The sequence below is a fragment of the Lampris incognitus genome, chromosome 9, assembly GCF_029633865.1.
Source record: "Lampris incognitus isolate fLamInc1 chromosome 9, fLamInc1.hap2, whole genome shotgun sequence".
NCBI lineage: Eukaryota > Metazoa > Chordata > Actinopteri > Lampriformes > Lampridae > Lampris > Lampris incognitus.
The window spans coordinates 54,710,805-54,737,400 of NC_079219.1; the positions used below are offsets into that span (position 1 = coordinate 54,710,805).

At 46.0% G+C, this 26,596-nt stretch overlaps 1 protein-coding gene across 1 annotated transcript in view; it reads right to left on the minus strand.

Moving 5' to 3' along the window:
* Positions 1 to 740: 740 nt before the first annotated feature.
* The window catches only part of LOC130118226 (DENN domain-containing protein 3-like), a 61,890-nt gene continuing 36,034 nt past the window's right edge, over positions 741 to 26,596 (minus strand). The window contains exons 17-28 of the mRNA XM_056286624.1: positions 25,515 to 25,719; positions 21,826 to 21,994; positions 14,134 to 14,393; positions 13,617 to 13,787; positions 11,127 to 11,256; positions 10,484 to 10,591; positions 6,831 to 6,970; positions 5,374 to 5,534; positions 3,804 to 3,919; positions 3,234 to 3,352; positions 1,521 to 1,658; positions 741 to 950 (exon numbers count right to left, since the gene is read on the minus strand). Coding sequence (XP_056142599.1) covers positions 741 to 950; positions 1,521 to 1,658; positions 3,234 to 3,352; positions 3,804 to 3,919; positions 5,374 to 5,534; positions 6,831 to 6,970; positions 10,484 to 10,591; positions 11,127 to 11,256; positions 13,617 to 13,787; positions 14,134 to 14,393; positions 21,826 to 21,994; positions 25,515 to 25,719 — 1,927 coding nt within the window. The remainder of the gene's footprint in view (positions 951 to 1,520; positions 1,659 to 3,233; positions 3,353 to 3,803; positions 3,920 to 5,373; positions 5,535 to 6,830; positions 6,971 to 10,483; positions 10,592 to 11,126; positions 11,257 to 13,616; positions 13,788 to 14,133; positions 14,394 to 21,825; positions 21,995 to 25,514; positions 25,720 to 26,596) is intronic.

Sequence of the window (26,596 nt, forward strand, 5' to 3'; positions counted from 1 at the left end):
CCCTCTTCACACTGATGGCCTCTTTGACTCCCCGTTCAAACCAGCGTTCCTCCCTATCAAGGAGGTGCACATCCTCATCCTTGACAGAGTGGCCACCGGCCTGTAGATGGTGTAGACTGCGGAGTCCTGGCCTGACGTGTTAGCTCTCCTGTGTTGTGCCATCCTCTTGGCCAGCGTCTGTTTAGTTTCCCCAGTGTACAAGTCACGGCAATCCTCCTGGCACTTAACAGCGTACACTATATTGCTCTGTTGGTGCCGGGGGACCCGATCCTTGGGGCGGACCAATTTTTGGCACAGCGTGTTTTGGGGTTTGAAAGCAACTGAGATGCCATGTTTGGAAAATATGTGTCTCAACTTTTCTGACTCTCCCGCCACAAACAGAATCCTCCTCCTGTCTTCGATCGGCTGGTCCCCTGTTGTGGCGTCTTCCAACGTGTCTGTCAGTAAAGGTGTCCAGATGAACTGATTCAACCTTCTGTGGTTTCTTACCTGGATTACTGAGCATGCCTAAAGACCGTCTTTTCTTTGGTTTCTTACTTTCTTCTCTCTTCCAAACAAACGTCCTCTACCTGCTCATCTATTTGACCTTTAACCTGTCCATGTCACCGTCACAGTAAAGCAGCAGAAGAGACAATGTTTGTCTCTCCTTTGGTATCTCATCTTCTTTTGCCTTCCTTTAACTCCTTCTTGTGCTTCTCTTTTTCTTTTCTCCTGCTTTCTTCTTCTTCTTTCTCTCTCGCTCACTCAACTTTCCAGATGGCGATCTTGCCGTCGTGGTGTGCGGAGCCGCTCAGGACGTAGCGGTCCTCAGCGGAGCAGAGCGACTGGACACTGTCCGAATGGGCCTGCAGCTCCTTCTCGACGACTTGGCTCTCGGGGTCCACGATCAGAACCTGACTCCTCAGCTGGCCGTCGCACAGCCCTCCAACGCCACGGCAGCCCACCCAGATCTGAGGGGAGGAGGCGGGAGACGAGAGAGGGGCGAAGATAAAGGATGAGTGATGAGGGGTCAGGTAAAAGGCGAGAGAGGAGGAGAGAGAGGGGACAGATAAAACGCAACTATGACCTGGGCCTGAAATGATTTGTCGATTAATCAGTTGCCACAAAATTAATTGATTACGTAATTGTTTGTTTTTTATCAAGTAAAACCCCCAAAAGGCGTGGGAGGATCACGCTATTCTCCCCAGTTCCCCCTCCTCCCCGAACAGGCGCCCTGACCGACCAGAGGAGGCGCTAGTGCAGGACACATACCTACACCCGGGTTCCTCCCCGCAGACACGGCCAATTGTGTCTGTAGGGACGCCCGACCAAGCCGGAGGTAACACGGGGATTCAAACCGGCGATCCCCGTGTTGGTAGGCAACGGAATAGACCGCCACACCACCCAGGCGCCCAGTCATTAGTAATGCTTTGGCCTTGCCAGCCCAGTAAAGAGCAGTCTCTTGGGCGTAGCGGCTGTCAGTGTGGGTACTACAGTTTTATCATCCGACACGTTGCTGCCGTGTGATGTGAGAAACTGACCTGGTCCTTCACTCGGATCATACAGGTGACTCCAGAGCTGACCGGCAGCGAGATCCTTTTGAAGGGTGTGTCGTGGTCCTTCGTATACCACAGGAACAGCTCCCCAGAGTTGGTACAGCCCGTCCACAACTGACCTCGCTACCACACACACACGCACACACACAGACACACAATATGCATAAATGTTTGCATTTCTGCATATGTATGGAAGGGTGCATGTACAGTACGCATAAAATCACAAGTCAAGAGTTTGTTCATCTGAAGTGCTGGAGGATTTAACACACACACTGGCATTTGCGTCAGTAAGCTGCTGCATCTTCCATCTTATTTTGCCAACACGTCTCCGGAGCAGTGGACCTTACAACACAAGCGTTTCACTGTGACGATCTTTTTTTCTCTTCAGTTCCTGTAAAATCAAGTCAGGTGCTCGCCCTCCACAAACTCTGGGCCGTTTAACCTCATTTGCAAGCACCGAGGAAAACTAAATGGACGGCGGCCAACAGACACCCGCTGAAGCAGTGGCGACGGCTGGAGAGTGTTCTGCCGACATCTTACTTCCTGGTTTGCCGACAGGCTGCATGTGTTGCAACAGCAGTACAAGCTGTTTGCAGGAATCAGGAACAATCTATTGTCATTTCTTCCATGTACTTGCGTACACAAAAGAAACAAAATTCCGTTTCCCCCAGCAGTGCAACACAAAAGATAAAAAAACACACACACACACACAAAAAAAAATCAAACAAACAGCTAACAACACAGTCCACTCAGTGCAACACAGTCCAAAAATTCCACCATCCAGAGAACGAACGCCAGCCAGGATGACTGCCAGAACTGCCGGTCTGCATGGGTTAGCAGTTAGCTTAGCCTGCCCCGCTTCCGCGTCCTGTCAGACCACCCTTGGTGTTATCGGAACTGCCGGTCTGCATGGGCTAGCAGTTCGCTTAGTCTGCTCTGCTTCCACATCCTGTCAGACCGCCCTTGGTGTTTCCTCCTCAGGCACAGCTCTGGCAGGGCCGTGGTTCCTGGGCCCACCGGACGCAGCAGACCAGGTTCCCCCAGCCGATCCAACGCCAGCTCTCCCAGCCAGACACCCTCGACACAGCTCCCCCGCACTCCACATGACGACACTAAAACACAGTCAACACCAGGCGAGGCCGCCGCCAGACCGCCCTCGGTGTTATCGGAACTGCCGGTCTGCATGGGCTAGCAGTTAGCTTAGCCTGCCCCGCTTTCGCATCCTGTCAGACCGCCCTCGGTGTTTCCTCTTCAGGCGCAGACCAGGCTCTCCCAGCCATCAAACGAAGACAAAGACACTGCATGGACGGTACTGGGTGAGGCCGCCGCAAACATATATATTCGTGCCGCCATCTTCCCACACCGGTATTGGGTGAGGCTGCTGCAAACGTGAATTTGCGCCGCCATGCAGTGCGGTTTTCTTCTGAAGCTGCATGTAGCGTTGATGTTTGCATTTTCTTAAACATTGCAGCCAATTGGCAAGCAACCAAATGTGTTTTCAGTGACGGGTTGTTCGCCAGTGATGTCACCAGCAGGCACAATTTCGGCGGCGTTTCAGAGACACATAGAAGATTGCTCAGTATTATAGCTAGATACAGAAAGAGACAGATCATGTTGAAAATTGTGACGTTTCCCTTGTAGACCGTCCAACAGACTGTCCAATGTGACACTGCTTGACTTATTTGTTTGCTGACTCACCTCCTGGACAAGGATGAAGCTGCTGAAGCAACTGGGAACGCCCTGTAAGTCATCAGGAAGTGTGACCCTTCTCTGTGGTGTCCCGTTCTTCTTCAGCGCCACGATGCTATCACCACAACCTGCACACACATAGAAGATAAGGGATGCAGAGCCTTTTCTCTTCTTGGTCCAAAACAGGTGGACACACTACAGTTATTTGTGTCGACAAGGGGGCTGTCATTCATTGCCCTTTTTGTGACCCTTAACCTACATGCCGCCTGGATGTAAAGAACCAGAACATAACAAAAGGAGGATTAGGAGACAGTATTACAAACAGAATCAGTCAGGATGCAGAAAAACGTTCAACATGTGAGCGGTGAAACATCAAGGGAAAGACAGGTGGCGCTCTCAAACGAGTGCAATTCAATGCTGTGACAATCAAAAAGACTTGAGCCGTGTGTGTGTGTGTTCTCTGCACGTGTTGACATCGGCGCGAGTGTGTGTGAGTGAAAAACGTGACATGAATTACTGAGCTACACTGAGATATTAAAGAAAATAAAGAACATGGAGAAGGGAAGCATGTTCACATACAGCACCAGAGGGCGCCGTCGTGAATCTGTATGGAGGTCAGGCAGTCGCAGTCGATCTTGAACTGTCGCTTCACTTTGAGACTTGAGGAATCCCACTGCAGGATGGTGCCGTCACAGCTGCTGGAATATGGCTGCTGACTGGGAGAAAAAGAGGGAGAGGTGGAGAAACAGACGGCATGTTTCCATCCAACTGTTTTTTTTTTGTTTTTGTTTTTTTTGGTAAAATTTGAAGTTGCTCATAATCCATCCATCCATTATCCAAACCCCTTATCCTGCTGGAACCTATCCCAGCAGTCATTGGGCGGCAGGCGGGGAGACACCCTGGACAGGCCGCCAGGCCATCACAAAGCCCAAACACACACACACACACACACACACACACACGCACACACACACACACCTAGAGGCATTTTAGTACGGCCGATTCACCTGACCCACATGTCTTTGGACTGTGGGAGGAAACCGGAGCACCTGGAGGAAACCCACGTAGACACGGGGAGAACATGCAAACTCCACACAGAGGATGACCCGGGATGACCCCCAAGGTTGGGCTACCCCGGGGCTCCAATCCAGGACCTTCTTGCTGTGAGGCGACCACGCTAACCACTGCGCCACCGTGCCACCCACATGGGAGGTTGTTTATTCAAAAAACACCAGTTGATGGAAACGTGTAGTAATTTGCGCTATCTTGTATGAGTATTTTAAAATTGCTGAGGATTTGTGATATATGTTTATAGACACATATATGCAGATGGTGAGACAGAAAGGTAAAGCGAGGCTGTCACTTTAACACTGTGTGAATCACACAAGTGCTGGAAAATTTCCACTTTTAATCAGGCACCGAAAGCTCACTGTCATGAGTTTCTTTTAAATCAGTTGCTGTATTTGATCTATTTTATGACTGCATGACTTTTAATTGAGATATTCTTTGAATATTGATATGTACTGAACTGGCTGACTGTTGGTTTGTCCGGACAAGTATGACAAAATAAGAGATGCCCAATAGCAGCAATCTCAAATACCTGCACTAAACAGTAAAACTGTCCTTTTATTCCTCGTTCTTTTTTTGCGGGGATTTTCCCCCCTCTTTACTCCACAATTGTACCTGGCAAATTACCCCGCTCTTCCGAGCTGTCCTGGTTGCTGCTCCACCCCTTCTGCCGATCCAGGGAGGGCTGCAGACTACCACATGCCTCCTCCAATACATGTGGAGTCGCCAGACACTTCTTTTCACCTGATAGTGAGGAGTTTTGCCAGGGGGACGTAATGCGTGGGAGGATCACGCTACCCCCCCGAACAGGCGTCCCGACTGACCAGAGGAGGCACTAGTGCAGCGACCAGGACACATACCCACATCCGGCTTCCCACCCTCAGACACGGCCAATTGTGTCTGTAGGGACGCCCGACCAAGCCGGAGGTAACATGGGGATTCAAACCGGCGAGCCCCGTGTTGGTAGGCAACAGAATAGACCGCTACGCTACCCGGACGCCTTTATTCCTCATTCTGATAATATTGTGAATAGGATCAAAAGGTAAGATAACTGAAGTCCATCAGAGACATGTATCTGCACCTGCTCTGGTGGTCTCTGTTGTCCACGGTGAGGCCGGTGACCTCGTGCCGGTGTTCAGTCAGCTGTTTGTTACAGGACATGCTGCGAGTGTCAATGATGTAGATCACCGAGTCCTGGGAACCAATCCACACCTGCTCCTGGTTCAGTCCCACCATGCATTTCTGCAAGAAGTCATAGAAGAAGATGGGGCGGGGGTGAAAAGCAATTTGTGTGCAATATGGATGAGAATACAACACACTGGGAATGAATAATAGTGGTTCACAGAAAGTTGAATCAGTTCATCTGGACACAACATTTGTGTCCAGATGAACTGATTCAACTTTCTGTGATGTTCTTACCTGGATTACTGAGCATAGTGGTTGTTTTAGTGGCACTGTCAGAAGTATGTGTAAATGTATGCACACTACATGTCCACTATTGACTATCTATCAACATTATAAAAAGTTCAGGGGCATCCAGGTGGCGTAGCGGTCTCTTCCATTGCCTACCAACACGGGTATCGCCTGTTTGAATCCCCGTGTTAACTCTGGCTGGGTCGAACGTCCCTACAGACACAATTGGCCGTGTATGCGGATGGGAAGCCGAATGTGGGTTTGTGTCCTGATCACTGCACTATCGCCTCCTCTGGTCGGTTGGGGCACCTGTTTGGGGGGGAGGGGGAACTGGGGGGAATAGCATGATCCTCCCATGCGCTACGTCCCCCTGGCGAAACTCCTCACAGGTGAAAAGAAGCGGCTGGCGACTCCACATGTGTCGGAGGAGGCATGTGGTAGTCTGCAGCCCTCCCCGGATCGGCAGAGGGGGCGGAGCACTGACCGGGACGGCTCGGAAGAGTGGGGTAATTGTCCGGGTAAAAATTGGAGAAAAAAGGGAAAATGAAAAAAAAAAAATTTTTTTTTGTTAAAATAAATTCTATGATTAGCTGACATTGTTTGGTGATTAGTAAAATACACAGATTTTGGAGAAAAAATTCAAATCAAGCTGATTGTGCTCCTTTTGGAAAGTAAATTTGTCACACGGGGCTTCACAGAGCAACAAAAATGCTTAAATTTCCTTTATATTATGGAAAATCAAACGATACTAGGAATATGTAAGGTCAATTCCTGGATTTGTGTGCATCTGTGAACACGTGTGAACATCAGAGAGATTAGACTTAGCATATCTTAACATCAAATCTCTTTCTTTAACGAATAAATGTATTGTTTCATATAACACATTTATTAATGTAATATAGTGAATTTATTTACTATGTTATGCAGTATTTCGGGTAAAGGAAAACTTTTACTTTTTTCTACATTTATTCTATTTTCCCTGTAGTTCTATACTTCCCTTGGCTAGGCTGTTGAACTTGATATTTTCTGTCACACCCTACAAGTGAGAAGCCCACCGAGTCAAATCCCTTGTGATTTGCAGAGCTAAAAAACAGGTTCAGGTCGTGAGTTTGAGTCCGTCCTCACCAGCTGCGAGGCTCCGACCTGGATGCAGTCCTGCAGCATGGACCAGCTGGCCGCATCAAACACAACCACCTGCCCGCCGCTCAGGGCGACCCACAGCTTCGGGTTCCGGTCTCTGTCCGAGTCGGTACAGCTCAGCTGGCCTGGGGAGCGAGAGAGGAAGAGCGAGGTAGAGGAATAACAGGGACAGATGGAGGGCGCCAAGAAGAGCGGGAGATGAAGGCAGGGGGAGGGGGCAGAGGGCGGTCGTGGTGGACAGATAAAATGAAAGAGAAAAAGATGGGGGGAGAGAGATGGAGTGAGATAGCAGAGGGGAAAGGAGTCTCTCTCACAGGGGAAAGGAGTCTCTCTCACAGGGGAAAGGAGTCTCTCTCACATGCACACACACTTGCTTGGCCAGGCACTCATACCTTGTAGTCTTAAGGGACTTCATAAGAGAGGTCTTAAATGCCACCAAAGATGTGAGGACATCATTTCTACACCATTTCAGCTGGAAGTTAACATCAGGATAAGGTTAGGTTTAACGTTAAAAACAGTAACGCCAGAAATTGGTTAAGGTTGCGTCATCCGGGTGAAGTGGTGTAGAAACAGGTTGTCCCAAACGTGACACGACCTTCCGAATTTCCTGTAATACATCGGTCCAAACCGCACTCCTGCTGACTGAACTGTCAGAGGCACGCAGTCCAGAATTCTTAAGTGTCCAAGTGCTTTTGTTCACTGATAAACACATCCAACCCGGGGCGTCCGGGTAGCGTAGCGGTCTATTCCATTGCCTCCCAACATGGGAGGCAATGGAATCTCTAAGGCTGAGCCCAGACACCCTACAGAGGAAACTCATTTCAGCCGCTTGTATCCGCGATCTCACCCTTTTGGTCAACACCCAACTACCCATACTCATTCCAACCCTCACCAATGTCAAACTATTCATTTATTCCACATATTTCAAGATATTGTAACAGGAAAAATAGAAACCAGTACACACACACAAAAACACCGTCCATCCACCAAGACCAGAAACCAGCTGGCAACCTTTGTCCTCTATCTGAAAAACACCAACAAGCTCTCGAGAGACGCCCTGCATCCTTCTACAAAACATAGCAAGTTCAATCCTTTATATGAGGACGTTTCCATGGAAAATCACCACTCACACACACACACACACACACACACACACACACACACACACACACACACACACACACACACACACACACACACACACACACACACACACACACTACATCAAGCAACCAAACACATTTTAGCTTAAATCAATTAACCCCATCCTAACCATGCAGATGGGTGTTCTGGTCTAAATCCTGCCTCTCTAGGTCAGCACCACCTCCCATACAGCTGCATTAGCAGAGGGAGAGACATGGGCGAGAGACAAATTGTGAAAGTGTGCAGCGTTTGTGCCTCTGGAAACACACACCGTCCATCACATATCAACCTCCCCCTCTTCTCTCTGTCAAACATATGTGAAAACCGAACTTTGTTTTGACCTAGATCTTATCTAGGTCGTGCTCGCCCGTGGCCTTTGGAAATTGGCAAACGGCACCAATCTCAATTTCCCTGTTTAGACGGCAGTGCAACAGGAAGTAATACAATATTTCAACACAAAGGGGAAGGTGGAAACCAAGATACTTCCCATGTTTGGGGCTCTTGAACTCCATTTTACAGATTGTAATGACTCTTGCTCCGTGACTCCGGGCCCTGTCCCTCTGTAAGCATGAGGAGACCTTTACATGTAAACCTGGACGCCAGTAAATGATTATCTCTGACAGAGAACTGGAAAAAAGGAAGCCACTACCGACAGCACTGCCCCTTTAATCCTGTTCAGAAAATCAGAATCAGAAACACTTTACTTGTCATTTCATCGTTTCCCTCAGCCCACAGCAGTGCAACACAAAGACAAAAACACACATCCAAAAACTACAAGAACACATATAGCCACACTGACACACATATAGCCAAACTAAAAAAGAAACAAAATCACTGTCCAGGAGAATGAACGCCAGCCAGGATGACTGTTGGAACTAGCGGTCTGCATGGGCTAGCAGTTAGCTTAGCCAGCCCCGCTTCCGCACCCTCAGCCGATCCAGCGCCAGCTCTCCCAGCCAGACACCTTCGACCCACCTCCCCGCATTCCACACGACGACACTAAAAACACAGTCAAGGCTAGGCGAGGCCACCGCCAGACCGCCATCGGTGTTATGGGAACTGCCGGTCTGCATGGGCTAGCAGTTAGCTTAGCCTGCCCCCGCTTCCGCACCCCGTCAGACCGCCCTCAGTGTTTCCTCTTCGGGCACAGCTCCAGGCAGGGCCGTGGTCCCTGGGCCCACAGGACGCAGCAGACCAAGCTCTCCCGGCCGATCCAGCGCCAGCTCTCTCAATCATCAAACAACAAACTTAAACACAGACGTGGACAAAGACACTGACTGGACGGTACTGGGTGAGGCCGCTGCAAACGTGAATTGGCGCCGCCATCTTCCGACACAAATAAGGCCAGTCTCATATTTCAAAAATTATTGGGCTTTCTCTTTGCTGTGCTGAAGTACCACCTGAGGGAAATGGGGGCAGGTATTTGAGATTGCTGCTATTGGGCATCTCCAGGCCCGCAGATGGATTATGGATGAAAGAAATCGTGAGTGGGCACTATTACAGGAAAATTTCTGTTTCTGCTATAATGACTCAATGCATGAGCTCATGGAAAAATAATAAATACCATGCAGCATCATATCTATCAATCAATCTATTGATTTTGGTCCATCTTGTTGCCGAATAAAAAAATGGGGCACATTGTCAGTTTCACAAGCGTTTAACTGCCCGTAAGTGGAAAATGAATCACAACATCTTTCATCACAAAATCACACAAAAGCTCCATCCCAAAATGTAATTACCTCCTGTTTTCTGTCACGGTGGAGCTCACAGCATCTACACAATACTGTGCTGCCATTTATGTATTTTCTAAAGCTGAGGATCATGATCTAGAAGTACATTTTCAAAAAAAATCGTGTATCCCATTTCTAGGTAATGGAAATGAGATTACAAATGACAAATGAGTTTTAGCAAAGAAGCTAATCTAGACCTTTTAACATGTTGAATTTGACCTGCAGTTTTTGCGAAGAATGAATTTTTTTGGCCCATCAACCCCCCCCCCCATGTTTATTTTCATTTTGGTACCATTTATCTGGCTAAAAAAGGAGTAAAGCTACACGACCTCTTGTTGATTTAGGGTTGTAAAGCTCATCTAAGTTTAAAACATGAAGCTGCAAGCCATTCTAGTACGGTAGCATTTTCTAATGATAATTCTCAGACACAGTTTACTGGTAAGAGCAAAATTTTATGCAGTTTCTAGGTTAAAAATAAGAAATACTGAATATAAATGCCAAAGTCTGAAGAAAAAAAACAACTAAATGGGGCATCGTTTACACAATTGCGCAATAAAGAGTTATGAAAATTCACTTTGCAGATTTCTCTACACAGGTCTTGTCTTATAGCTAATATTTTATTCTTCTTTCACAGTAGGTCTCATGAAGCCTTATCTGTTTTTCTGCTGAATGCTTATTAAGAGAAAGCTGCGTCTGTATGCGGGGTGTTTGCTTGGTAGCTTTGGGATGGAAACACGGCTGCAGAGAGAATAGATGACGTCTCACCTGGCGTGTACAGCAGGGCGTGCACGGTCTGGGTCTCAGCCATGTTCAGCGAAGGGTTAATCTTGTGTTTCAGAGCCTCTGAGGTGGTCTTAGGCACCATCATTGGCACTGGTCAGAAATATGAGCAAGAGTAGAGGGGGGGGGGATGAGAGACGGAGAGAGAGGAGCGAGAGCGAGAGAGCAAGCAAGAGAGGAGAGAGAGCAAGAGAGAGCGAGAGAGAGATAGAGAGAGAGGGGAGGGTGAGTGAGAGAGCGAGAGAAGTGAGAAAGGAGAGAGAGAACAAAAGAGAGCGGAGGGAGAGAGGAGAGAGAGCGAGAGACAGAGGAGAGACAGAGCGAGGGAGAGAGGAGGGAGAGAAAGAGAGCGAGAGAGAGGAGACAGCGAGGGTGGGGAGAGAGAGCGAGAGAAAATCAGAATGTATATTGACAAGCCAGATAGGAAATGGGTGATATACTAATTAGCAAAGTTCCATGTGATTGTTCTTCTCAGTTTAAAGGTATCTTCAAGTCGAGCACCCAACACTAATAAAGCTTTTAGCATCATGTGAGTGCTGGGAAGTGGTAGCATGAGTTATAGTGGTAAACAGGATTCAGGTGGTGAAAACAGCAGCTGACGTGGGTAAATTTATCCTCTCAGCAGTACCTTCATGTTTGACCTTGTCGAAGTAAGCTAGTTTGGAGGCGGCGTAGATGGACCCCTGTGTTTGCAGACAACCCACTACAGCATCCATCAGCAGGACGTTGGTCAGGGCCTGGGCCATGTACTGAGGGTCCTAGGCAGACATACAGAGAGAGCCTCATGAGGTACACAGTGCACTGTGGCAGTAAAACAGCAGCACTGGAGATGAATCTAAAACACGGGCCATCTACAGGCCAGAGGAACTGATCTACTGATCTGATTGAAAATCTACTGAAAATTGATCTAAAGAACTTTATTCAGCTCACACTTCCACAACAACAGGTTTACTGAATAGGTAACCTGATAGCAGATTATGCAAAATTATTATTCTGTTAAATGGCCTAAGGGGATTCTCTAGTTCATAAATATTGTTTGAGAACTTTTCAAATGCGAAAGACACTGTACAGTTGAGAATATGTAGTCAGGTGCATAGTCTCTTCAGGGGCACCAACTTTTCACCTTAGCCTACAATTAGCTGCCTTTAAGTTGAGCGCTTCACGACCTGTACTGAATGGCGGGTCGGTCAATTCACCAACCGCTGTCCTGCCGACCAGATCATAGAGTATAGATTACTGACTATTGCAAACTGTTCTCTTCTCTCACGTGTCTTTTCTCTTCCTCTGAATGATGTCTTCTCCTTTCTCTTCTTCTGTGTGTGAATGGTGTGATGCGAGTCTCCCTTGTGTGCACGTGCAGTCTGTCCTCCTCCCCGGTCTCCATGGTGACGGTGGTCGCCACCTGGACGCTGCTTGGCATCCCCTCGTCACATCTTCTTTTTATATATCTTATGAACCCATATAATTTTTTCATCCTGTTTTAATGTTATATCCTTCTCTCACCAGGATGTGTGACTCTTTTTTTTTTTTTTTCATGGCGATGGTGGTCGCGTGGCTCTGGTCCTGGGCTGTTCTGGTGGCGTCTGGACACTGCTTGGCATCCTCCTCGTCATATTCTTTATATTTTATAATTTCATTATAATTCTGTTATCCTCTTTCAACGTTGCATTGTGTAAATTGTGTAAACACCACATCCATTGCACCTTGTGCAAATACCTGCCCCTCCTCTGTGGCTCTCCCTGAGGTTTCTACCTATTTTTTCTCCCTGTTAAAGGTTTCTTTTGGGGGGGAATTGTTCCTTATCTGATGAGAGGGTCTAAGGACAGGATGTTATGTTGCTGTAAAGCCCCTTGAGGCAAATTTGTAATTTATGATATTGGGCTATACAAATAAAATTGACTTGACCTGACTTGACCATGATGGGCGTCATGTGATGCCCATCATTCATGTCACTGCACTCGGGACTTGTACGTGTGTGTACATGACAAATAAAACTCTTGAATCTTGAATGTGTAGTGAGGATAACCGCTCCTCAGTTCAGTTCCCTGCAACAGCAGCTGAAGTATCCCTGAGTGAGAGTCACAACAACAAGAATGTGCCCATCGGGAGATGAATTCGGTTATTTCAATTAAAATTTGATTCAAGTTCAACTTTGACGTCATGTGTACTGAAATACAATGAAATTATTGTGCTCTGGCTCTCTCTGCCTTAACACAAGGGACACAAGGACACACCATCCCAAAAAAAAAAAAAAAACACAACACGACAGACCTACATAGACTATGTACACATGAATTCATACATTATATACAAAATATAGAAAAGTACACAATAACACAACAATGTATATGGGTGTGTCATCGGTTCAGCAACCTGACTGCCTGAAGTTGAGACTAGCCAGGTCCTAGACAAATCCAGTAGTATTCACACTTCAACTGCAACCACAGTACCTGGAGGAAATATCTTAGGTTTTCATTTTGACACTTTGGGATTTTCAAAGTTTAATGACTTTGCAAAAAAAAAAAAGATACAGACCTGCCGCTACCTGAATGCTCCTTAAATTGCATATATTTGCATTAAAATTAGTTTTAGATCAATTGCACACCAAAAAAAAAGTTATAAGATCTACCTAAAACGACCATGAGCGGTCGAAATGACCGCTTGTAATTTGCGTGTGATTGTGTGCGTCATGTCACTATTTATGACGCGTGTTGTCGCATCATTTCCTTCGTGAAGTTCATTGCTCTGTCCTAGAAACACACTAGCGTCCTCCAGTACAGAGAAATAGTCTAAACTTGATTTTTTATTATTGCTAACATGTCTGGGTACAGACGCCATTACAGACGCACCATGACTCCACCGAGGCGTTGCAGTATTTACAGGCGTTGGACAGCGGCCATTTTAAATTGTTTGAAAAATTGTATTAAAGTTGCTAAAATGTTAATTTTGGTGTCAGTCGTTTCTTAACAGACATACTAACATACGTATGTAATGCATTAATATCTCAGTTGGGTATTTATCTTGACACAATATAGAGTTTAAAAACCGGCCGCCATTTTGACCGCCCACGGTCGTTTTGGGTAGGAGTGAAATCCCGGTCGTTCGATTTTTGGAGTACCTTGTGTTGGTCGGCCATCTTGCGCCCAGCCCACATCTCTTTGACCACGAGGTTCCAGAGGTCAGTTTCTGTTTTCAGGTTGGCCTCAAACACCTCAGTCCTGCTACAGGTGTGGATATGAAGGGAGGGGATACGAAGGAGGAGGAAAGGAGCTGAGGAGATCTTTACCTCCTAGAGAGACAGAAAGAGAAAAGAAAACAGGACATAGAGATCTTAAATGCAGAGTGGATTTGACTGGTTTTACCTACGACAGCCAATGATAATGGACTGAGACAAGAGATTGAGCAACAAAATAATAATAATTATAATTATAATAAAAACATAATAAACTATCGCCAACCCAAAGGAAAACACTTGAGAAAGCATGTCTTTTGAAGGAGAGCATAAAATCCCTTGCTTACGTCCTTGCTTTTGCTGCTGGCCTTTATGTCTCTAAACTTGGTTTTAAAAGGGAAATTAATTTCAAGAGAATCTATCTCTCAACTTAACGTCTCAGAAAATGTTGCGTCCCCCTCACCTGTATGTCTCTAAACTTGGCGATTTCCAGGAAACCTAGTCGTCCTTCTGTGATCAAAAACAGTCGCTTTTGGGTCATGGCAATTTTGCCGACACCGTGGGAGGTCTTGACACAGGAGGACAACTTGTAGACACATTCGCTGTTGTCGAGCTGGTCTATGACCTCAGAGGGGAGGTTGACTTCCTGCGCCTCGGCCTCCGTCTCCTTCCAGAAGGTGTAGAAGACTCTGAAAAGCTCAGGATCCACCTGTTTCTGTTGGCCTGGGACAAAGGAATGATAAACTAGATGTATATATTATACCATAATAACACAATATAATGTGGATATTACATTATTCATGTCATCATCAGCCTCTTCTCAGGGTCAGGTTGTGGTGGCAGCAAGCTAAGTAGGGTACTCTAGACATCCCTCCCCCCAGCAATGCCCTCCAGCTCCTCCTGGGGGATCCCAAGGTGTTCCCAGGCCAGATTGGACATGTAGTCCCTCCAACAAGTTCTGGGTCTACCCCGGGTCTCCTCCCAGTTGGACGTGCCTGGAAAACCTCCAAAGGAAGGTGCTCAGGAGGCATCCTAATCAGATGACCGAACCACCTCAACTGGTGGCTCCTTTCGACGCGAAGGAGCAGCGGCTCTACTCTGAGCTCCCTCTGGATGTCCGAGTTGCTCACCCATCTCTAAGGCTGAGCCCAGACACCCTACGGAGGAAACTCATTTCAGCCGCTTGTATCTGCGATCTCATCCTTTCGGTCACTACCCAAAGCTCATGACCATAACTGAGGGTTGGAACGAAGATTGACTTGTAAATTGAGAGCTTTGCCTTCCAGCTCAGCTCCCTCTTCACCACAATGGTCCGGTACAACATCCACATTACTATTGATGCTGCACAAATCCGCCTGTCAAACTCCCGCTCCATTCTACCCTCACTCATGAACAAGACCCTGAGATACTTGAACTACTTCACTTGAGGCAACAACTCATCCCCAACTGGGAGGGGGCAATCCACCATTTTCCGCTAGAGAACCATGGCCTCAGATTTGGAGGTGCTGACTCTCATCCCGGCCTTTTCACACTCAGCTGCAAACCGCCCCAGTGTGCGCTGGAGGTTGCGTTCTGATGAAGTCAACAAAACCACATCATCTGCGAAGAGCAGAGATGCAATTCTGAGGTTCCCCAAACGGGCACACTCCTCACCTTGGCTGCGCCTTGAGATCCTGTCCATGACTATCACAAACAGAATTGGAGACAAGGGACAACCTTGGCGGAGTCCGACACCCACCGAAAACGTGTTTGACTTTGTGCTGAGAATACGGACACAGCTCTCACTTTGGTTATACAAGGACCGGTCATATTATTATAGCATATAATATTACATTATTATGGTGATAAAAAACATAGGGAACCACAGACAGAAAAGCAGTATTGCACACATGCACACACACACACACAAAGGATTGAAGCTCATTCTAAATTAGTGAAAAAATAAATAAATCAAAGAATCCTGCATATTGATTCTGGGTAATGTGTGACTGACTGACCCTCTGGCTTCAGAAGGTTCCAGAATTGCACTGCTCTCACAGCTCCAGCCATCACAAACCATTTCAACATGCTTTTTAGTATGATGACAAACAACGGCACATAGCAACTGTTGCTATGTGCTGTAATTGCTATGTGCTGTATTATGCAGTCTTCTTGTATGATTTAATTTCACCATCAAATAAAATCAAGGCAGATACAATTGAATCAGAGCAAAAAGTAAATCTTAATTTGGGGCAAAATAACTGCTCAGAGGGGTATTAAAATACAACCGAAAATGAACTGCAGTGTATTCCACTTTATTTCCCTAAAGTAAAGGACGGTTTTCCACAACACGTTTTAGCACGTGTGTGTGTGTGTGTGTGTGTGTGTGTGTGTGTGTGTGTGTGTGTGTGTGTGTGTGTTGCTGTGCCGCTGTGTACACGATGTGAACCATCGTGCGGCACATGTGTGTAAATTTGAGAGGCACAGAATCGGATATATCTGAGACTGACCAGCCGGGTCACCGGTCATGGCCGATCAAGCTGAAAGTCAGCAGATTGGTGCAAACAGATGGTGCACATCACCAGGACCGAGCTATACCAGCCCTACACCCCCCCCCCCGAAATGCACACACTTCCCTTTATTGATAATAATAATAATAATTTATTTGTGGGCGCCTTTTATTCATTTTATTCTGCTCACTTTCCGCTATACCAGTCCTGCACTATGCACAGCTGCAATTAACTTTTATTACAACTTATTTTTCTGTTTTAGTTTTTTTTATTTATTTATTTAGGATATTCCCCCCCCCCCCGCCTTTTCTCCCCAATTGTTCTTAGCCAATTACCCTACTCGTCTGAGCCATTCCGGTTGCTGCTCCGCCCCCTCTGCTCATCCAGACTACCACATGCCTCCTCCGATACATGTGGAGTCGCCAGCCACTTCTTTTCACCTGAGAGTGAGGAGTTTTGCCAGGGGGACATAGCGTGTGGGAGGATCACACTATTCCCAAAGTTCCCCCTCCCCCCTGAACAGGTTCCCCGACCGACCAGAGGAGGCGCTAGTGCAGCGACCAGGACACATACCCACATCCGGCTTCCCACCCGCAGACACGGCCAATTGTGTCTGTAGGGACGCCCGACGAAGCTGGGGGTAACACGGGGATTCGACCCGGCGATCCCCATGTTGGTAGGCAACGGAATAGACCGCTACACCACCCGGATGCCCCTTAGTTTTAATTTCTCATGTTGGACTGATGTCCAGGTATTTCACTACAAGCAATGCCTGCTATGCCGTATTGTTGTGCATTTGACAAATAGAAGAACTTGAACTTGCTGGGGAGGAGAGTGTGTGCGAGTGTGTGTGTGTGTGTGTGTGTGTGTGTGCGTGCCGGCCCTGTGATGGCCTGGCGGCCTGTCCAGGGTGTCTCCCCGCCTGCTGCTCAATGACTGCTGGGATAGGCTCCAGCATCCCTGCGACCCTGAGAGCAGGATAAGCGGTTCAGATAATGGATGGTATTAAAGTGTTGTAATGTGTAGGTTAATCTTTGCTCACACACACCTCCATAAGGGTAGTGACGCACTGATACTTGTACTGATAAAGGCTATCCATAACATTCAAGACAAAAAAAAAGGAAATAGGTCCAGAAAATGGAGAGAAATAATAAAATGGTTCTATTATGATTACTTTATATTATATCATATCGTATACTAGTGAGTAGGGAGATCGTTCGCCAGCCAGAGAACCTGGGTTCAAATCCTGTGTCTAGCATATAATCTGAATGAATGAATCAATAAATAAACTTCTACAGGCAATCTGGGCCCTTTTCCAACCTGCCTTCTTCAAAGGTCTGTCTGCCTGTTTTTAACAATTCGTTGCAAACTGGATGTTTTTAAACCACTATTGTGTACCCACTTCTAAAAAAACCACTTTGCACTAAATCAATCTAATAAATTATACAATAATGGACCAATCTCAAACCTGCCATTTTGAAATAAAATTACATATAGCAAATAAATTACTTAAACATTAATAGCATTTCTGAATAGTTCTGGTTTCAGAATGATGCACAACTTTATTAACATTAATGACATGTTGTATTAATATGTTTCTGATAGAGTCCTCCGATCTGCATCTTTTATTAACATTAATGACATGTTGTATCAATATGTTTCTGATAGAGTCCTCAGATCTACATCTTTTATTAACATTAATGACATGTTGTATCAATATGTTTCTGATAGAGTCCTCAGATCTGCATCTTTTATTAACATTAATGACATGTTGTATCAATATGTTTCTGATAGAGTCCTCCGATCTACATCTTTTATTAACATTAATGACATGTTGTATCAATATGTTTCTGATAGAGTCCTCAGATCTGCATCTTTTATTAACATTAATGACGTGTTGTATCAATATGTTTCTGATAGAGTCCTCAGATCTACATCTTTTATTAACATTAATGACGTGTTGTATCAATATGTTTCTGATAGAGTCCTCCGATCTATATCTCTTATTAACATTGACATGTATCAATATGTTTCTGATAGTCTTCAGATCTACATCTTTTATTAATATTAATGACATCCTGTATTAATATGTTTCTGATAGTCCTCAGATCTACATCTTTTATTAATATTAATGACATGTTGTGTCAACATGTTTCTGCTGCAGTCCTCAGATCTACAATCTTCCCCCAACTGTTGCAAGAACACAAACCGAGACTTGTGATGAAGCATTGTTCTGTGTATGTGGTTCTAAACTCTGGAATCGCTATTTATTTTTCACTTTATTTTCATTTTCATTTTCCCATTTTCTTGCTTTATCCGTCTGTTTTCTTCTTTTATCATCAACTACTCTTCGTCTATGCACTTTGACGTAACGTAAAGCACATTGCATTTTCATGTATGAAATGTGCTAGAGAGATCATCTTAACTTAAGGGTCTTATTCAACAGACCTATTATCATTTTGGGGGCAAGGTTGAGTGTCATCAGTACCGTGTCTGTTGATACTTCATTTTGAGCAACTTATGTGTTGTGTTCACATTCTTAGTGACTGTTCTCATGCTCAAACTAGACAGGGTGTAGAGGGAGAAGGGCCAAAGCACAAGTCAGATATGGAAATAGAATAAAAAGCCAATCAACACTTCCACACATCAACATACCGGCTGGGTATCTGCAGATTTTCTTCCACCAGGTTAACCGGCTGACAGCTCGTGTGTTCTCACCAGGTCTGAGTCGATTACAAATGAAGGCCTTCTTTATTTTGAGTATTTGCGTGTCTGCTTGGCTGAGCCCAATCCCAGATTATCCAGGGACATTGTAGGGAACAAAATGTCCCAAATGGCTGCAACTCTAAGCAATCGACAGAAATTGCTTGCCTGATCCATTTAATTCATGTCACAGCTCCCATCTGTGGACATTTCATCTTGTGTTTCTCATTTCATGGTTACCTTGCATCTCTCTTGGAAATAGTTTGGTTTAATTCAATTAGGGATGCAATGGGTTGCAATCGTAAGGATTGGAGCTTTGACCTGGATATCAGTTACAAACAAATAATTGAATATCCAAAAAGTAATTGCAGTCAGACATAGCGCCCTTGCTATGGTTGAAAGCTATTGATATATACAGTTTCACCTGGTTGTTCTATTGACTCCAAGTACAACTGGTTCTCTCATATATATATAGATAGATAGATAGATAGATAGATAGATAGATAGATAGATAGATAGATAGATAGATAGATAGATAGATAGATAGATAGATATAGATATCTCACCCTTTTCGGGTAGTGTGTGTCTTCCTCAAGATCAGGTCCTCTACCAGAGGCCTGGGAGTTTGAGGGTTCTGTGCAGTATCTTAGCTGTCCCTAGGACTGTACTCTTCTGGACAGAGACCTCAGATGTTGTTCCTGGAATCTGCCGAAGCCACTCTCCCAGTTTGGGGATAACAGCCCCTAGTGCTCCTATTACCACTGGGACTACTGTGGAGTTCACCTACCACATCTGATCTAGTTCTTCCCTCAGCCCTTGGTATTTCTCTGGCTTCTCATGCTTTCTTCCTGATGTTGCCATTACTCGGGATTGCTGCATTGGTCACTACTGCGGTCTTCTGTTCCTTGTCAACCACCACAATGTCTGGTAGGTTAGCCAGCACCGGCTTGTCAGTCTAGAACTTGAAGTCCCAGAGGATCTTAGCGACATCTTTGCACAGCCTGCATCTTGGGTCTTGTCTGGTGTGGTAGACCCCTGCCTCAACTGATCTGGTCCTGAGTGCCTGTTCTTGTGCTGCTATGATCAGATCCTCTGTGCTGTCCTTCAGTTCAGCCTTTCCTAGCCACTGGTAGGATTTCTCAATATCAGCCACGTCTCTATCTGTCGATGATACAGCCCTTGGAGGGGCTTGGTCTTACATAATACCTCTTCTTCTTCTTCCTCCCCACTCTGTCTTCTGCTGCCTGAGGTTCTCGCTCAACAGATTATATATATATATGAAATCCTACATGATATCTACAATGATGGTGCCAATTAAAAGCAGGGTGGTGCAGTCACTTCAGGAGTAGTATTAGTAGTAGTAGTAGTAGTATCAACAGTATTAGTAGTAGCGTTAATATCAGTACCAGTAGTATTCATATTAGTATAAATACTATTAGTTTTATTAGTTGCAGTAGTAGTAGTAATACTAGTAGTGGTTGTAAATATTAGTAGCATCATCGTTTCACACGGAATCACGCTACTTGGCAATGTCACCTGTATACTATGGCGGTTTGTTTGGAACTAAATGTTCTTTGACAAACTTAATGTCCCCGACTGGATGACAGAGGCTACTGAACTGTGTCTATCTGAAGCTCCAGTGTAGTCTTACCCCCTGCAGGCGTCGACAAGTCACAGGTGATGACTGATTTGGAGGCGGGACTTCTCAAAGCCATGTCTGAAGACGAGTCTCTCTTAGATTCTATCAAAGTCAATCACAGCACCATCAGACGCATTGTACAGTACTGTGCATGTGTGTACATTCTGCATCCATGTGTGGTGTGATTTAAGCCACTCCTTGCATTTTATGATGCGTCTGTGTGTGTGTGTGTGTGTAGGACTGTGCTTGGCATGTGTCCCTGAATTCATGGGTTTGTGCTTTTTTTCTGGGTTTTCCATTGGACTGCATGCATGTGTGTATTTTACATCTACATCTTTGTATACAAGTGAGTGAATGTCTTGTGTTTAGCATCTGTGTGTGGTTTTATGCATGGGTGTGTGTGCAAACGTCTTACATCCCTGTGTGTATGTCATTACGTATGACTGTGACTGAGAATGATTGTGGAACTGGTGACCCAATTTGCTTTTGCATGTTTGTTTGCATAAAAAAAAAAAAGGACAGCGATACGGTGACGAGAGATCATCATTTAGCCGCTTCAAGTTCTCTGTGCCGGTCTGACGGCAACTTATTACATAGTCCAAACTGCTGTTGCATTACTGCTCATAAATGAGCCATTTTCCCGTTCTTTAGTTTGCCATTATTCTCATTCAAGTCAGCATCAACATCGGTCTTTGGTCAAACTAGCTGAAGTAGTTTGGTATAAGTACAGATATGCCTCAACGGCACATGGGAAACAGAATAATTCTTTATTTTTTTGTCTCTTTCCCCATTTTCTCTCCAACTGTATCCGGCCAATTACCCCACTCTTCCTAGCCGTCTTGATCGCCGCTTCACCCCCTCTGCCGATCCGGGGAGGGCTGCAGACTACCACATGCTTCCTTCGATACATGTGGAGTCACCAGCCGCTTCTTTTCACATGACAGTGAGGGAGTTTCGCCAGGGGGACGTAGCGCATAGGAGGATCACGCTATTCCCCCCAGTTCCCCCTCCCCCCCGAGCAGGCGCCCTGACCGACAAGAGGAGGCGCCAGATGCAGCGACCGGGACACATACCCACATCCGGCTTCCCACCCGCAGACATGGCCAATTGTGTCTGTAAGGATGGCCAACCGAGCCGAAGGTAACACGGGAATTCAAACTGTTGATCCCCACGTTGGTAGGCAACGGAATAGACCGCTATACTACCTGGACGCCCCGCAAAACAGAATAATTCTAAAGTACAGTATTGTAATATTGCAACGTGTAACCCTAAATGCACATCTGATGGACAAAAACATCCACACCTTCACCTCATCTGTACTTACCAACAGTAAGGGCATCGAACAAGCGCTGTATTATTGCTACGTCCTTCACAATCCCAGACTCCTGCACACAGCGCACAAACTCCTCTTGTTGTAGATGTGTTTTAGGAAGCTCAAATTTCTTGACATGGTCATCTGGCTGAACCAAAGGTTTCTCATTTTCTGTTGTCACCTGAAGGCCAAGAGAATGAATGAATGAATGATTGAATGAATGAATGAACGAATGGCATCAGTCATCACCATGATTAAAATCACATAGGACAGCAACATAGTAAACATTAACATCACCAGTCAAGTAACAATACCACAAATGTCAACAACACCATCATCTTATTGACATCTTTGTCAACAGCAGGGACACCACCCACATCGCTACAAACAGAAACGGCAAAAAACAAAAAAACACCTTTTCAGCAGCGTGAAAAAACTTCACCTTCAGTATCACAAATAAGAAAGAGAGACTACAATAATGGAGACATCACCAGCAGAGGGTCGACATCATCCATCCATCCATCCATCCATCCATTATCTGAACCGCTTATCCTGCTCTCAGGGTTGCGGGGACGCTGGAGCCTATCCCAGCAGTCACTGGGCGGCAGGTGGCGAGACACCCTGGACAAGCTGCCAGGCCATCACACAGGGCCAGCATTCATACCTACGGGCAATTTAGTATGGCTGATTCACCTGACCTACATGTCTTCAGACTGTGGGAGGAAACCGGAGCACCCGGAGGAAACCCACGCAGACACAGGGAGAACATGCAAACTCAACACAGAGGGCGACCCCCAAGGTCGGTCTACCCCGGGGGTCAAACCCAGGACCTTCTTGCTGTGAGTGGGCCAACATCAACAAGAGCAAAAGCAACTATGGCAATAACGTCAACAAAAACCTCTGCAGCACCACCGAGGTCGCCGATAGCAAGCAAAGCAACCTCACAGTCATGAACAACTTGATCAGAGACATTGCTAACAACACTTTTCAGTAAGCTAATGCTGCAAGGCTTAAAATACAATTCCAACCAGTGAACAGACTGTAAAGGGCACGATCCATAATTCATGCACACAGCGGCTAGTGGTGTTGGTCAGACTTCATAAACTTTGTTCGCTTTATTACTTGCGAATGAGAAAACCAGCAGATGCCACGTCACTTTTGGTTCCTTTTGAGGCTTTCACTTGACTCCATTTCTCAATCAAATTCAAAAAGTTCACCTGATGGCGAGACATGTCATGTTCCTTGTTGTCAGTATAGCACTCGCATTTTCGCAGCACTCCACGCAGCCACAGTGCCACAGGCCATTATGGTTTGTATCTTGAATACAACTTCTACGTCTTCCTCTTTCGGCTGCTCCCATTAGGGGTCACCACAGCAGATTGATCATCTGTTTCCATCTCTTCCTCTGCAACTTCCTCCGTCACACCAACCACCTGCATGTCCTCCCTCACACATCATTAAACCTCATCTTTGGCCTTCCTCTTTTCCTCTTGCCTGGCGGCTCCAAAATCTTAAAAAATGTAAGAAAAAAATTAAGTTTCCCTTAGGGTTAGCGCTAGGAGCAGTGTACTGCCATCTTGATGCTGTGCCCAGGGACCAACTCCAGTTCTCTTCCCATCGTCTTGGTCAGGAGCACAGACAGGGGTATAAACCCTAACATGCATGTTTCTTTTTTGATGGTGGCGGAAACCGGAGCACCCGGAGAAAACCCACCGCAGACACAGGGAGAACATGCAAACTCCACACAGAGGACGGCCTGGGATGACCCCAAAGGTTGGACAACCCTGGGGTTCGACCCAGGACCTTCTTGCTGTGAGGCGATAGCGCTAACCACTGGGCCACCATGCCGTCCAACAAAGTCTTAACTCCCTGATTAGGAATCAAACCTGGGCCGTGGCGGTGAGAGTGCCGAATCCTAACCACTACACCACCATCCTCAGCATCCTTCTCCCAATATATCCAGCATCTCTCCTCCACGCATGTCCAAACCATCACAATCTCGCCTCTCTTGCTTTGTCTCCAAACTGTCCATCCTGAGCTGTCCCTCTAATATACTTGTTCCTAATCCTGTCCTTCTTCGTTACTCCCAATGAAAATCATAGCATCTTCAACTCTGCCACCTCCAGCTCCACCTCCTGTCTTTTCGTCAGTGCCACTGTCTCCAAACCATATAACATAGCTGGTCTCACAGCCATCTTGTAAACTTTCCCTTTCACTCTTGTTGGTACCCTTCTGTTGAGAATCACTCCTGACACTCTTCTTCTTCCTGAACTCCACACAACAGTCTTCCTTCTTCAACTTCCAACATTTGATCCTTGGCTCTGCCTTCACTCTCTTCTTCTTCTTGAACTCCAAAGTCATCCTACAGACCACCATTCAATGTTGCCTAGCTATAGCTACGTTCTCCCCTGTCACCACTTTGCAGTCTGCAATCTATTTTAGATTGCACCTACTGCATAAGATATAGTCCACCTTTGTGCACCTTCCTCCACTCTTACACGTCCCCCTGTGTTCCTCCCTCTTCTTGAAATATGTATTCACCACAGCCATTTCCATCCTTTTTGCAAAATCCACCACCATCTGTCCTTCCACATTCCTCTCCTTGACACCATACCTACCCATCACGTCCTCATCACCAACATGCCCATTGAAGTCCACTCCAATCACCACTCTCTCCTCCTTGGGAACACTCTCCAACACTCCATCCAACTCAGTCCAGAATTCTTCTTTCTCTGCCATCTCACACCCAACTTGCGGGACATATGCGCTGACAACAGTCATCATCATCACATCTTCGTTTTTCAGCTTCATACTCCTCACTCTGTCCGACACTCTCTTCACCTCCAACACACCCTTGACATACATACTCTTCCTTCAGGATTACCCCTACCTCATTTCTCCTCCCATCCACACCATGGTAGAAGAGTTTGAACCCACCTCTGATGCTCCTGGCCTTACTCCCCTTCCACCTGGTCTCTTGCACACACAGCATACCTACCTTCCTTTTCTCCATCATATCCGCCAGCTCCCTTCCTTTACCAGTCATAGTGCCAACATTCAAAGTTCCGACTCTCACCTCCACACTCCTACCCTTCCTCCTCCCCCGCTGCCTCTGGGCCTGCTGGCCAACAGTACCGGTGGCAGTTGTTGATAACCCGGGCCTTGACCGATCCGGTATGCAAATCTAATTTATGATCCACATATTTGATTTGTCAAAGGTTTTACGCCGGACTCACGGGCTTGTGCATTCACAGCTGGGTTGTAGCTTTAAATACAACTGAGAGAGACAAAACTTTGCTCCACTAAAAAACCTCAAAGGTGTTTAAAATAAAATGCATGTTTTAAATAATTTCCACAGGTTTCCAGGAGGACACACCGACTTTTCTCTCCAACCACATCAGCACCGCAGCTGGTGAACAATCAGGGGATCGGACACAGGAATGTCAAACGTTATAAATTAGCGCCATTCCCCCCACCCCCCGCCCAAAAAAAAACAAGCAGCTATGGGGGAAATTTTTGGATTTAAACCCTTCATCATGACGAAGTATTATAACAGGTATATTTCGGGATCACAACCGAGGAATTTGGAACCAAAACCAACAACTGCCATCGTACAAACACACTGCCATGACCAAGAACTGATATGAAAACTGGCTGTTATATAAATAAAGTCTAACTGGTTGAGTGATGGATGGGCAGACCTTGAGGATGAGTCTTTTGAGTTCGGGTCGCCTGTCAGCCTGCTGTCGCTCCTCTTTTTGCAGAGAGTCTACAAGCCATGTGACCAGCTGGGTGGGGAAGATGGCCATGTCGGTCTTATAGAGGTTCTGAAAATCACTCAGAGCCTCCAGACGTCGAGAACACAACGTGTTGATGAAACCCCGCAGGTAGTAGTACCTGCAGAAAGAATTTTGTTTTGTGTTTATGTTCATTCTGTGAAATTTTGAAAAACTGGGTAAAAAATGCACAAAATGGATTAAAGGGAAAATGCACAGTTTTCCAACCTGCGACAGGGATAGCACATGAAAAAAAACCTGCAGTCGTTTCTGCATCTCTGGAGCGGCAGGGAAACTCGGGTTTCTATCCGGCTGCCAAGTGACGTATTGTAATTTCAATTGGCAACCGGAAAAAAACAACCTAGCAGGGTTTTAACCCTCTACACACGCTGTTCAATAAACACGTCCCCGTTCTCTCGACTAAGCTCAGCGTCTGATGGCGGAAACAATTCCCCGCAACACTAACGCAGAGGATTTCATAGACGACGGTACAGAGGCTGGCATGCAGCAATGCATTCTGGTACGCGAAGGCTCTGTGGGAAAGACTGGCAGAAGGAGAGCGCTGATTTCCCCGTCAATCGGTCTCTCGGTCGTGATGTCACATGCCTCTGATCCTTGGAAGATGTTGTCCGGCATCGCGTTGCCCTTGGAAACGGCCCAGGTCCGAAAGACCGATATAGCACACAGTGAGGACTTCATCGCTTCAGTCGTCTACATTTCTCATCAGTACTGACTGCACATATGGTGAAATTTCGCTTTAAGGACATCGTATTTTTTTTCTGAGGGTGATACATTTTAATGAGCTCGTATTCCATGAGGAACTTGTAATGTATTCAAATTACACATAAAAACAATATAACAAAGATGACCCACCACATACAAAAAGCAGAATCACAATCGCAACCAGAACCTGTTTTGTAAGTCGGGTGGTTTCAATACATAAAGAATTTGCCTTTAGTAGGTCGGTCACTGACAAAACTTTCTTCCTCGTGACGTTATCTTTTCTG